A 14,570-nucleotide genomic window follows, 5' to 3' on the forward strand; every position below is an offset into this window, starting at 1 on the left:
ATCTTATGTATTCTTTTACACATGCTTTAGTCCTTAAAGGACCACTTGTTACTTGTTTAATACTAAAATCAAAATTAGAGAAAACACATCGAATCTGAACCTTGACTGTGTCTTCAATGGACATTCTATATATACTAAAAGCCGGTGGATTGTCACTGTTCATTAACAGTGCTCCACCGGTTTTGCCCCTCTTTCTCTTCATGTTTTTTCAGCTTTGGTGGGGTTGAATGGTGAATTGGCCACTTTGCCCCTCTCTCATTTTTCTTTCCGTCCGTGCGTGCGTGTTGTGTTTTCTAGTCTAACTACCTAAGTGAGCTAAGAGGATGCAAAAATGGTGATCTTATTCTTACCCATGAAACTACTCCCACTTCTTTTCTTACTTTTCAATTCAGTTATGTCCACAACTCTAAGCTCATCAGCTACAGAGAGCTTTCTTCAATGCTTTACCTCCCACATACAGTACCATTTCAACCCAAGTGATGATATCAGCAAAATCATCATCACAAAAAACAACTCTAATTATTCTTCAGTCTTGCATTCTTCTATACACAACCTCAGATTCTGGAACACTTCAACTCCGAAACCAGAAGCTATCATCGCTCCTTTTCACTACTCTCATGTTCAAGCAGCTGTAATCTGCTCCAAGAAGGAGGGCATACTTATTAAAACACGCAGCGGTGGCCATGACTACGAGGGGGTATCTTATGTATCCGGAACTCCTTTCATAATCATTGATCTTTTCAATCTCCGGTCTATCGATGTTGACATAGAGAATGAGAGTGCTTGGGTCGAGGCAGGTGCTACTGTCGGAGAGCTGTCTTACGCAATTGCGCAAAAGAGTAAACTCTATGGTTTTCCGGCAGGAATTTGTCACACAGTTGGTGTTGGGGGGCATATTAGTGGAGGTGGACATGGTACATTGTTCAGGAAATTTGGTCTAGCAGCTGACAATGTCCTTGACGCTATGATTGTCGACGTTAATGGCAATGTTCTGAACCGAAAATCCATGGGAGAAGAACTCTTTTGGGCTATTCGAGGAGGGGGAGGCTCAAGCTTTGGAGTCATTGTGGCATGGAAACTTAGACTGGTACCTGTTCCTACATCTGTAACTGTTTATAGGGAATCGAAGACCATAGAAGAAGGTGCAACCGAACTTCTTTCGAAATGGCAAGCTATAGCAGATACGATTCCTGAAGAGTACTTCTTGCGTTTGGTTCTACTTGCGAATCAGGATGGTACAAATGGCGGAAAAGTTATTACAGTTTTATTTGAGTGCTTGTTTCTCGAGACTGTTGAGAAACTTCTCCCTTGGATGCAAGAAAATTTCCAGAGTTAAGTTTAGACCAGACCAAGTTCACCGAAATGAGTTGGATTGATTCTGTTCTGTACTTTTCTGGCATCCCAAGAAACGAATCGGAACTTCTGCTTCAGCGAAGGACTGAAGATTCTAATAGATTCTTCAAAGCAAAATCAGACTATGTGACTGATCCAATTTCAGAAGCCGGCTTGGAGGATTTATGGAAAATACTACTTGAAGAAGAGAGATCTGTATTGATACTGACACCTTTTGGCGGAAAAATGAGTGAGATTTCTGATTCTGAAACTCCTTTCCCACATAGAAAAGGAACTTTGTTTGAAATCCAGTATATGATATTTTGGAATGATGACAAGGAAACTGAGAAGCATATTGGTTGGATGAGAAGGCTGTATGAGTACATGACACCGCACGTTTCGAAGTCCCCAAGAGCTGCCTATTTGAATTATAGGGATCTTGACTTGGGGAGGAACATTGATGATGGCAATACAGGCTATGAAGAAGCAAGCATTTGGGGTCTGAAGTATTTCAAGAGTAACTTTATGAGACTTGTTCATGTGAAGACAGTGGTCGATCCTGATAACTTCTTCTGGGATGAACAAAGTATTCCTGTGTTACCATTGAGTGAAAAACTCAAATGTCAACAACAACTAGGCGGATTTGCTGCAACTGTCGAAATTCAATAGCAAAATGCTGGTGATGTTATTTGAATTTATTTGAAGATTTTATTTTCTTGTTTGATTATTAAAAACTTTCTGTTCAGTTTATACAGTTTCTGAAACACTGAGAGATTACTCGAGAAATGCTTGAAACGAAAACAGTGATCCGGAATCTCATAGAGTTAATGATAGATTGCAGCACCAGAAAGTTGGGTACTTCCATTCCTAATGACTTATTCTTGGTGGTCAAAGACTATTATTTTCTTAGTGTATATTCCGTCCTTCTGGCATCTTTCTTTTAGATAGATAACAAATAGGATTCAGATGGATGACTTAGATAGTCACATGCAAGCTTTAGTTTTCTATTTTCTGTGACTATGCCTTAATATAAATTTCACTCGGCAATTTTAAAATAAGTTCTGAGGAAACTTTAATTTGTATAGAACGTGGCTTGTAGTTTGCTACGTATTCCCTTACGTATACGTCAATCATTGCTTTTGTCTTAGCTATACATTCAATGGCTGCAAAGCTCTTTCAGTTCACAGTACATATACAAGTAAGCTCAGAGCTCATGCATTTCATGTGTACAGAGAAAATAAATAAGGTAATCTTACACATGAAACTACTTCCAATACTTTTCATCTTCTCAGCTCACTTTTTCCCTCTTCAAATTCATCAGCTACAGAAAGGTTTCTTCAATGTTTTGCCTCTCACTACGAGGGCCTATCTTATGTGTCCGAAGCTCCTTTCATCATCATTGATCTTTTGAATCTTTGGTCTATCGATGTTGACATAGAGAATGAGAGTGGTTGGGTTGAGTCAGGTGCTACTCTCAGTGAGTGTACTACACAATTTCACAGAAGAGTAAAGTTCATGGATTTCCAGCAGGGACATGTCCAACTATCGGTGTGGGGGGACATATTAGCGGAGGTGGAGTACATATTCCGAAAATATGGTCTAGCATCTGACAATGTTATTGATGATAAGATTGTTGACGATGGCAGGATTCTCGATAGAAAATCCAGGGAGAAGAACTCTTTTGGGCTATGCAAGGACGGGGAGGCTCAAGTTTTGGAGTCATTCTAGCATGGAAACTTAGGTTGGTCCTGTTCCTCCATCTGTGACGGGTTTCAAAATTTCACAGACCATAGGACAAGGCGCAACGAAACTATTTTTGAAATGGCAAAACATAGCAGATACACTTCATGAAGACATTTTCCTACATTCAGTCATAGGTGTTGGAAATAAAGTGGCACAAATGGTGAAAAAAACTATTATAATTGAATTCGGTTCCTTTTAATTGGGCTGGCCTAGAAACTTCTCTCCATGATGCAAGACAACTTTCTGGAGTTGAGTTTAGACCGCAGCAACTGCACTGTGCTGGGTTGAATATGTCCTATACTTTGCCGGTATCTCAACAAACGAGTCGGAAGCTTTGCTCAGGAGAACTCAGCAATCTAAGAGCTTCTTCAAAGCAAAATCAGATTACGTGAGCGGACCAATTTGGAATCTGGCTTGGAAGGTTCATAGAAAAAACTGATTGAAGTTGAAGCTTTTGTTGATATTAACACCTCATGGGGGAAAAATGAGTGAGATTTGGGATTCGGAAACTCCCTTCCCACATAGAAGTGGAAACATATTCCAAATCAAAGTAATATATGGTTTCTTGGGATGAATGGCAAGGAAACTGAGAAGCATATTCGCTTGATGAGAAGGCTTATGAGTACATGGCACCATATGTTTTAAAGTCCCCAAGAGGTGCTTATTTGAATTACAGGGATCTTGACTTGGGAAGGACAGTGCTTGTAATACAAGTTATGGACAAGCAAGCATTTGGGGTTTGAAGTATTTTAAGAATAATTTTAGGAGAATTGTTCATGTAAAAACCTTAGTTGATCCTGGTAACTTCTTCAGGGATAAACAAAGCATCCCTGTGTTTCCATCAAGGAAGAAAGTAGATGAGTTGGGAACTTTAGATTAGTTTATCCGTCTATCATACTAATGAAAAGTGTCATCTGTTTAGAGGATTAACGGAGATTAATTCTCAATAAAAAGTCACAAGATGCAAATCATCTACCCCCAAACCCAAAGGATAGGGGACTAATACTTTTGGGAGCCCCCTAGCCGTCCCCCTAAATTTTTTTCATTATTTTATACTAGTGAAATCCATTTACACATTAGCAAATATCAGCAAATTGGTGCTTGATTCCAAATTAATGCACTCTTCTGGTAGTTGTACATGTCATTTGTTGGGATTGCATAATTATCTTCCGCTTCTGGTGTTATCCGAAATTTGGAATCAAATGTTCAATACGCTTCGAAATTATGTCAGCCATAGAAATTGCCAAGAAAGTTTCTTGCCCCAAGAACATTTTCAAGGCTTTAATGCTGAGTTTCTGACTATTCTGCTGATTGTTAAGAATAAGATGGACTCTAACAAGGATTTAAGCTACCATGTTTAGTGGGCCACCGAACCGTGCTTTGATAAGAAGTAATTATATCAATATTATTACCTTGTCATGGCATTTCCTGGGATCCGAGCAAACCCACGAATCTCGCCTCAAAACAAAACATTTGGTAGCTGCATGTCTAAACAGTGGGTGTGTTCCTTCTTTACATTCTTTATGGACTTGGACAAACTAATTAGACTTAAATGTTAAAATTGTCCTTGTGTTATAGTCATACGATCAATTTAGTTTTTGTATTTTGATCAATTTGACTAATTTAGTCCTTGTGTTTGTCTCTATTAACCAATTAAGGACATTTCATTCAATGTGTTTTGAAAAATTCATAAGAAAATTCATATGAGAAATAATTACCTATTCTCTTTATAGAAAAATGGAAATCAATGAAAAATAACACATATAAGAAATAAAACTTATGATCTATAAAAATGATTAAGATTGTGACATAGAAAAGGGAGGGGGTAATGTTAGGGAGGAGATTGGAGAGTTGGGAGGAAAATAAATTTTCTTTTAATTTTTAATTTTATTTCATTTTAAATATTTTAAATCAAATATGTTATAATTTTATAAATAATTTATAATGATTTTAATTTTTTTTACATAAATTAGATGAAAATGTTCTTAATTAGCTAACAGAGATAAACACAAGGACCAAATTGGCCAAATTGAAAACACAGAGACTAAATTGACCCAATGACTAAAACACATAAACCATTTTAACATTTAAGCCAGCTAATTATTAAGAAAAACTAATCTTTATAAGAATGCTTTGGCTCTTTAAACCCTTTACAAGTGCATGATATCATTAGTGTGGAGTCCAAATTTTCAACTTTCATAATCGTTGCTGATTCTAAACTTGAGTGTGTAGTATTGTTAATAACTTAGCACAATGTTAGCTACACATATGAGCTCACTCCACAAAACGTTTAACTTTTTAGATTTTTCATTCAAAAATCATCTTTGATTCCTTACGAAAATTAGTCTAAATTAGGGAAAAATTTAGAAACTATTTTAATTATAGTCCATACTCATAATAAACCTAATGACCAACTTAACTAGTCATCACCAATACCATATTCCCTTCTAACATGGCGTGCCTTGACATTATTCCTAGTGGAACTATATATGTTTCCAATAACAGTTAACCCACCAATTAAATTCCACTGTGCATGTGAAACTAAACTAGTGGTCATAGTTAAAAGAATAAACACTTATTTTTAAAGAAAACTAATGAAAAGGGTTTTGAAACTTTTAGTTTTAACGATAAAGACAAAATAAAGGGTAAAATAAATAGTACCAGGTTTGACTTTTTAGTGTAAAAATATGATTTTTCGTTAAAGACCGTGGACTTTTCGTTAAAACTCTCTTATTTCTAATCTGTACATCTGTAATAATATTGGTAATGTACTGACCAGTTAGAGGGGTGGAAAGTGTATATGAACACAACTAAGGAGGCAGATATTTGAACATGTATGCTCACTGTGGGGACATTTATCAATATTTCAGTACAATTGCATACAAAGCATATGCGTTTGGTAGGTGATTGAAGTTGCTTTCTTTGACATTTGCATATTGAGTAGCTTCCTTGGACCCTCCGGTGTCTCTGGAATCAACTTATTAATAGCTTATGGTGTCGATTCATCGTTTGACATCCAAAACCCTAAAAGTTGAATGACCTTGCATATTGAGCGGCATGATTTTACTGCAGATGAGGGAAAAATAAAAAATAAAAAAATGCTCTCACTGTTTAGAACTAATTATTGGATATGACTATAGCATAACACATGACATGCTCACATAGTATTAAGTATTCATAAAAGTTATTATATGAGAATAATGATTTTAACGTGCACAAATAATCATTCATTTTTTCACTTCTTGTGGTTGAGCCCCTTAAATTGTAGAGTTCGGAATAACATTTCGGGCAGCCTCAAGTTTTTGGTCGGTCCTAAGTACAATTAACTTTTGGTGTCCTTTTAAGACTAGATTCATCATCTGGAGAGTTTGTTGAATTTAACTCTCTTTTTGGTTTACTCGACTTGTAAAGTCTAAAACTATTATGACTTTAAGACCATCATCAAAGTAGATGTCAAATTTTAAATCTAAAATTTAAATTTGAAGATTTACGTGGCACTTTGACATTTTTAAAATTTTTGCTCTCCAACCGATATGTCAAATTTTAAACATAAAATAATATTTCATATGTTTTTTCTTTGCATTGGGAATGAAAAGAAACAAAAGGATAATGCTTTAAACCAATATAAAATTAATAAAAAGCATTTAATAATTAATTAAAAAAATCTAAAGGTGTTGTCAAATTTGGTAGCAAGGGAGAGAGATGTCAATCCATGTCATGCCGCATCAGATTTGGTTTCTCGGTTGGAAAGCATTAATACTGACTTTTGTTATTGTTATTGCTGATTTGAATAATTTGACATCTCTTTTAGAGATGCTCTAAGATAACATTTTTAGAAAAAATGTCGGCAATGACTTTACTTGTCAACACTTCCTCTTGGTTTAATATATAAACACACAGCATATTACCGAAAATGAGATATGAATATGCAAGGCTCTGTACAACTTCTTACTAATGTTGTAGCATTTCTGTAGTAAAGAGTAATTGAAAAGGGAGACTTTGGATGTGGTCCTTAGTTATGAATATTCTTTGATTGAAACCTTATTGATTTTTAATTTTTAATCGAGGTCCCTGAAATTAATGTGATAATTTATTTCTATGTACGTTACTATATTTTTTAAATTAAAAAGTAGAAATTTTAGTTGTTTATATAAATGAGATTTTAAATAAATAAAAAACCATAATTTGTGGGATTAAAAATATTAAAATATAAATATACTATTGTGTGTGTGTGTGTGTATAAACATGGGTACATTCATCAAAATTAACCAAAAAATTTATTGTATCAAAACATGGGTGCATTCTTCAAAAAAAAAAAAAAAAAAAAAGATATTAGGCTTAATAACATTAGTAAATTTCTTTGATTAAATTTGACATGGATACATTTTAAAATCAAAGAAAAAAGAATGTACCCATATAAGTTTAAAAATGGATTAGAAAAAAATTGAATAGATTTTATATTAAAAAAAAAAAAAGGGTACATTTTACATATAACAAATTGGTATATTTAAGAATGAGTACATTTTAAGATTAAAAAGTTTTACATGAATGGGTACATATAATTAGCATGGGTACATTTAGCAAAATAAAAAGTACAAATAAAAAAATATATATGGGTACAAATACAAATAAACTTTAAAAAATATGGGCACAAACAGATATTAATATATGGGTACAAATTAAAACTTAAAAGAAAATTGGTACAAGTTAAAAAAGAATTACAAATTAAAAATGGGTACAAACTAAAACTAAAAATATATTGACACACCCCGACCCGGAATGTCCACTAGGACCCCAAATCGAGCTGTGTTGGCTGACACCTGAAAGGTAACGAAGTTATAAAGTGTGATAGTGTATAAAATGTGAATAAATTTGAACCTAAGAGTGTCTAAATACCAGAGTGCGCTACGAGTGGGAGCGAACCCATTTCACATGCGATGTCAGAGCATAAGTAAAGTACAGTAGTGTGGGTAAAAATCATACCCTTAAAAGTAGCCACCAATACTAAGATTAGTCATATATCCTCATCGATACGAACTCAGCAGTTAAAACTTGAAGGGGTACAAAACAGAAAGTGTGAGTAAGCAGGAAAACCAAGCTTCCCAAAACTATTACCTTTCTAACAGTAATAACCCCTCACTGTAATTCCCTTATCGTTTTCTATAGGACAATACCACACACACATACACACACACACACACACACACACACACACACACATATATATATATATTCACCCATGCTAAAAAATGGCCAAAACCACGGGTATGCCATGTCCATAAATTCTACAATGCATTAACAAGTAGGCCAAATGAACTTAATCAATATAAAATGATACATCAGCTGGAATCACCTAACGTGACCCGTACGACTGTACTCATATCTCATCAATCAATGCTAGCATATAAGTCGGGAGTCACCTCTAGTGACCTGTACAACTTATCCATATCTCATCAATCATCCCTGCACACGAGTCGGAACCACCTCTAGTGGTCTGTACGACACAACTGGGTGTCAATAAGTACGCTCAAGTGCTACGATTACGTGAAGACTGTGCGAATAATCACGGGTCACCTACGAGTCGGAACCACCTATAGTGGTCTGTACGACAGGCTTATGCACCTACCTTAAGTCTAAGGTGAGCGTAAGGTGCGGGAGGTGACATCACGTGAAGGACTGTGCCCTGACAACGAGCGGGAACACTAACACCGGGGTGCAGGTATTCATATCTCATCAATCAATACTAGCATACAAGTCGGGAGTCACCTATAGTGACATGTACGACTTAATCTATAGCTCATCAAACATCCCTGCACACGAGTCGAAACCACCTCTAGTGGTCTGTACGACAGGACTGGGTGTAAATAAGTACGCTCAAGTGCTACGATCACGTGAAGACTGGGTGAATAATCGCGGGTTACCTACAAGTCGAAACCACCTATAGTGGTCTACACGACAAGCCTGTGCACCTACCTTGAGTCCAAGGTGAGCGTAAGGTGCGAGAGGTGAACATCACGTGAAGGACTGTGCCCTGGCCAAAGGCGAGAGCACTAACACCGGGGTGCAAGTTTATGAGCTCTCAATGCATCTCAATATAACATGTACAACTCATGGCAACCAGTACGACAGTATCGGAGTTGCCTAACACATAAATGTAGTCATGCTATAACTCTATCGATTCAACTAATACCATAAACTCACCTGAACTTACCTGGGTGTCCTGCGTTCACCTTTGCACTTGAAAGCATTCCCAATAATTATGTGCAAGTAATATACATATGGATATACCATGATGCAATCTAATACTCAACCATGTCGTAGCATTTTCAATTATATACAATACGGAGTAAAATGTACAATCAATAATGCCCTACTCCGGAACTACTTATTTTCAGGGATAATTATCCGTGACAAATCCAATTAACACTAATTTAACTAACTAATTCACAAAACTAAAACTTTCCTTTACTAATTTCCTTCGCATTACTCAATTTCCTAAATAAGGCTTTTGTCTCAAATATATTATGGCTGCATCTAACGTCTTGTTAGACTGCATACGTACCCTAAATAGGGATCAAGCCATTCGTAGTTCATATTAGTACTTCAAGCATTCACAATAATTATATGAAGGTAATATACCTAATCAATTTAAAAAGTGTCGATGGAACTATCAATAATATGTACGATAAAAGGAAAAGATCCACTCACTTGGAGTCCACGCTATGATTCCTAGCACACGCATCGAGGCGTCCCGAATGATTGGCGCCTGTGACCAATTATCGAATCACATATCAGAACTCTTATCAATAGAATACGTAATTCAGGTAAAACACATCCTCAAGGGCATTCTAAAATAGTTTGAGACTCATTGACCACAAGTCAACCGTCAATCAAAGATCAACGGTAGGGTCTACACATTGTATAACTCGACCCGGAAGATCCGCATATCAGATTTCCAATCCACAACTCCCAAAGATCCATAATATGCTTCTAGAATAACATATTAAAATTTTATTACGATCCAACGGTCGGATCTCCGCCAATTGCCCAAACCAAGTGGCCGTGAACATTTATTTTACTAACTTACAAATCCAATTCGAGAAGATTCGTACGTCGGATTCCCGATCCATAAATTCCTATGATCTTTAAATATTACGTATTATAATGTATCTAATTTTGGTGACGATCCAACGGTCGAATCGTCGATTCACATTTTTATCAAGTAATGTATCGTAACGAATTTAGGTTCCAATGATCACCCTACGTCATTCAAATATCAAAAATGAATTCAAGACATTCGACATAGCCTAAAAATAGCATTGGCGGCCCACTGGCCACGCGCCACCGTGGGTGGCGGTTGGCCACCCAGACTCGCCGGAAAATCCAACTATTTCCAAAAATTCTCAAACTTCACAGAAATGAATATCTCAGTGAATGGAGCAACTTTCATACCTGCCACGAAGTCCAAAAGTGGACGGAAGATGGTCAATTTTGCCCACAAAGCCGGCGGGTGCCTAAAACTTTCCGGTGTCAATTCTTCTTCTACAGTGGTCCAACGGGGTCAAGGTTGGTTGGGTTTTGCTCCTGGGATGATGGGCTATAAAGCCCAAGTGGTGGCATCGGCCATCGCTTTGCCGATTTGCCGAAAATTTGAAAAGAGTGGGCGGAGCACTGTTGATTTTTGTCGACTTTCGTGGCCTCGAACTGCCATATACCATGGTTAATCAAGGTGGTTCTTGGGTGAGTTTTGTAAAGGAGAATGAGAGCTTCAAGTTGGTGGTGGTGGCGTCAAAAAACTCCATCGGATTTGGCTGGAATCGGCCTTGGAAAATGGGTGGTCACACAAGGTTGGGCACGGGTGCACGGGAAGCTTTCCCTTTTTTTTTTTTTTTTTTTTTCTTCTTCTTTTTTGATTGGGTCTCACCCTCTCCCTCTAATTCTAATTGGTTCCTTGACCTTATACTTGATTGGTCCTTTTTATTTGTGCCTAAAATCTGATTGGCCACTTTCCCAAGGTGGGAATTCAAATAATTTATAACTAAACTTTAAATAATCATTTTCAAACGTCCATAACTATACCGTTATAATCCGAACTCGCAAACGGCTTTCGCCTATGCGTTCACACCAACGAGTACTGCGAGAATATGTTAAAAGAATAAGTCATACGTCTCTCTAGATGATGGTCAACGTAAGTCAAAATCTTTACCTTTAGGGCATTTTCGTAAATTCACGCTTTTAAAATAAAATAAAAACGTAAAATTTGGAACGGGTTGTCACATATATGATAAAAAATATAGTCATAAATATAAATATACTAATTGTAACATTTTTAACATTAAATGAATATATTTAGAAAGAAAAAATATTTTATTATTGAAAATAATTAATGATGTTTTTAATACCCAAGGACCTTGATCAAAAATTGAAAAGAAATAGGATTTTAATCGACGGTACATAAAAAAAAAAAAAAAAAAAAAAAAAAAAAAAAAAGAGAGTTAATTAAAGATTATTTACAAGTGAGCTCAACGCATATAAGAACAATAATATGAAAGAAAGATATGCCTTGATATGTATTAGGTGGCTTACCAACCACAAACTATATAACGAAGAAGCTTAACTTAATCAAAGAAGCAACTTTAAGAGTAAAAGCAAAGTGCCGCCTCTTGCTTCAAGTCATAGCTATGGTTCAATACAATCCAAGAAGCACAGCCGGAAAAAGGAATTAAGGGGGTAGATAAAGAAGCTATACATTTCTTCCGTGCAATTATAATATTTACTAAGGTTGACGCTTACCACTATGACATCTCTGCATCGTGAAAACGTATTAGCGAAATTGTCACATGCATTTTGATATATGCCACCATTAATCTAATGTATATATAAAACACACACTCCCTCTTTTTAGGCTAAAGTATTTCTTTCCCAAAGTTCAAGGTACTTTTTCCACATTAAATAAATAAACGAACACTATTAGGGAATCGTCAAGGACCTTTTTCTCATTAATATTGAGAAATGGTAAACGTCTTTTTTGATCTTTGATACATGGTTTTGTATTTTTAATCATCAAATTAAAAAAAATTTAAATTAACGGATAAGATTGAACATGAATGTGTGAAGAATAAAAAAAAGGTATGTTATCATTTTCATTAATCTTTTGTTTTGACATGGCCTAATCAAATTCTAGTATATTTTCTCTCATTAAATTGTTTAAAATTATAGGTAAACAGGGTGCATGAAGAAATTGTCTATGTTTAGGTTAGGTCAATAGTTCATTTACTTAAATCGTAATTTACAAAACATCTCAAATTAATAAGGACTAGTTTACATTCACCTCTTTAAAACATTGAAACTAAAATTGATACTCCTTTTTTCTCTTCCTAAACATTTTTACTTTTTTATTTATTTTATTTGAATAAAATTAAAGGAGAATCAACTGAACCTAAATAAAAGCATGAGTGCAAAAAAGAGAAAACAAAGTGTGAAAATCATTACCTTTTCTCATCTCCATTTCCGTTACGATAATTTTGTTGGACCATGTTAAAATGTAAGGATCGAAATATCAAAATGTAAGAGACGATGACATAAGCGCAATCGCAGCTGAATTGAGGGCCACGATAGTTACTTGTGGGCATTGATGTTATGCTATTGTCAGCATTGATGCTTTGCTTTTACTTCTATCTTTTGTTTGACAATCATGTTTTAAATCTAAAGAATTACTTAACTAGTATTATATAATAGACAATGATTAAAAGCTTTATGACTGAGGAAGAGGCTTGCAATTGAGTCAACTGAGTATCGTGGCTCGAGTATATCATATTTGGGTAGTCAAGATTAGGGGTGGACACTTTAGTTGGTTTATCGACCAAGTCAAGCGAAATTTGTTGGGTTAGTTGGGTTGTAAACATGAAAATTTTAATTTCGAGTAAAAAACCGACCACTCGTTTAGGAGGTGAATTAAGTTAGGCTAAAGTATTATTGACCCGATAGAAATTGATCCACTTGAATATCAACAATTTTTTTTTTTAAATACATATATATTACATATAAATATACAAAAAAATTTAATAGTTATTAAAGACACTTGTTTATTTATACTTTATTTCAATAATAAGATTTAAATATTAAGAACAAGTAGTAATTCTACAACATCAAATTTATATGATTTAATATGGTATGTATTTTAAATTATTCGTCACTCATACTCACTTTAGAAATAAGAAGAAAGTAAATAACCACAGCCGTAGAACTCTCACAACCCAACCCGCCTTAGAATGGTTTCACTACAAAAAAAACATGGATTCTGTGAAGAATAGCCTTCGTCAAATATACACTGAAAGCAAAACAAATAGGACCATTTTCTTTTATCATATGGAGTGTCACCTATAGTCCACCCAACGAAATTTTCACTCATCACCTATTAGCTCTTTCTGTGATCATGCTTTCCTCTCACATTCCCGGCTTGAATTCTATACTTGAACCAATTTGTGACATTTTGGGTGTCACTTATTCTTGGAATGAATGTTAGATTGGTCGCCAATTTTCTCTAGTGGAAATGGATTTCAATAATGTCAACTCGAGCCTCCAGAGTTGGGCAATGGGTTGAAGTCTATTCAAACCAACTCATCCCATACCCACCCCTAATTAAGATAACTATCTTATATATTTGATTTTTTTTTAATTGTTATGAGCACTTCAAAATTTTAACTATCTAGATCTATAAAATTAAAAAAAAAAAAAAAAAAAGTTTAGAGTACAAAATTAAATATAGAAAATATGATTGAAGTATGGTCTACCATTCAAGTCCACAACCTATTTTAAATAAGGATTATTTTAGTCCGAAAACGAAGCTCAAGTACTTTATCTAGGAAATTCAAGAAAAATAATTCTAATGGTATAAAGTATATTGCACGTTCCTATTGCCTAGAAAAAGAAATTTCCTGATTTCACCCAAGTTCTTTTTTGTTTTGCTTAAATGAGACGAAGAACCATTTACAATATACACGGGAACTTGAATTTAAAGCAAGAACATGATAAAATTATTTCTGGATACTCAAGACATTAAAGGAACATGAACGAATAGAAATGGCAGATCAAAGATGTTGATTGCTGAATTGGTCCGCACTCCACACTGTCCACATACTTGAAGAATAATACAACCCCATACGAGATATAAAAAAGAAAGTTTTAACGAAAAGTCTACGGTACTGTTCATTTTAACAAAAAACCACATTTTTATACTAAAAAACAATCTTGATACTATTCACTTTATCATTTATTTTGTCATTATCGTTAAAACTCAAAGTTTTCAAGTCATTGTCATTATTTTTCCTTATAAAAAAATGGATTCGAATAAAATTTTCAGAGTTTTTTTTACACAAACATACAATCTAAATATAAACTTTAAACTTTAAACGCCAAAATTAAATTAAATGATCCCAACGTACGCGGTTAGAAATTTTCACCATGACTGAGCCACACATGGTCTTAACAATTCT

At 35.0% G+C, this 14,570-nt stretch overlaps 1 protein-coding gene and 1 pseudogene across 1 annotated transcript; both read left to right on the forward strand.

Moving 5' to 3' along the window:
- Window positions 1-303: 303 nt before the first annotated feature.
- LOC103952428 (berberine bridge enzyme-like 8) lies at window positions 304-2,082 on the forward strand. The gene is given in 2 exon segments (XM_009364018.3): window positions 304-1,319; window positions 1,322-2,082. Coding segments are annotated over 2 exon segments (1,668 nt in total). The 5' UTR covers window positions 304-331; the 3' UTR covers window positions 2,002-2,082.
- Window positions 2,083-2,491: 409 nt separating this feature from the next.
- LOC103952429 lies at window positions 2,492-3,955 on the forward strand (annotated as a pseudogene).
- Window positions 3,956-14,570: the final 10,615 nt, after the last annotated feature.

The sequence above is a fragment of a genome, unplaced genomic scaffold (genome assembly GCF_019419815.1).
Source record: "Pyrus x bretschneideri cultivar Hongxiangsu unplaced genomic scaffold, Pyrus_bretschneideri_v1 Contig19, whole genome shotgun sequence".
In the NCBI taxonomy this organism is placed as follows: domain Eukaryota; kingdom Viridiplantae; phylum Streptophyta; class Magnoliopsida; order Rosales; family Rosaceae; genus Pyrus; species Pyrus x bretschneideri.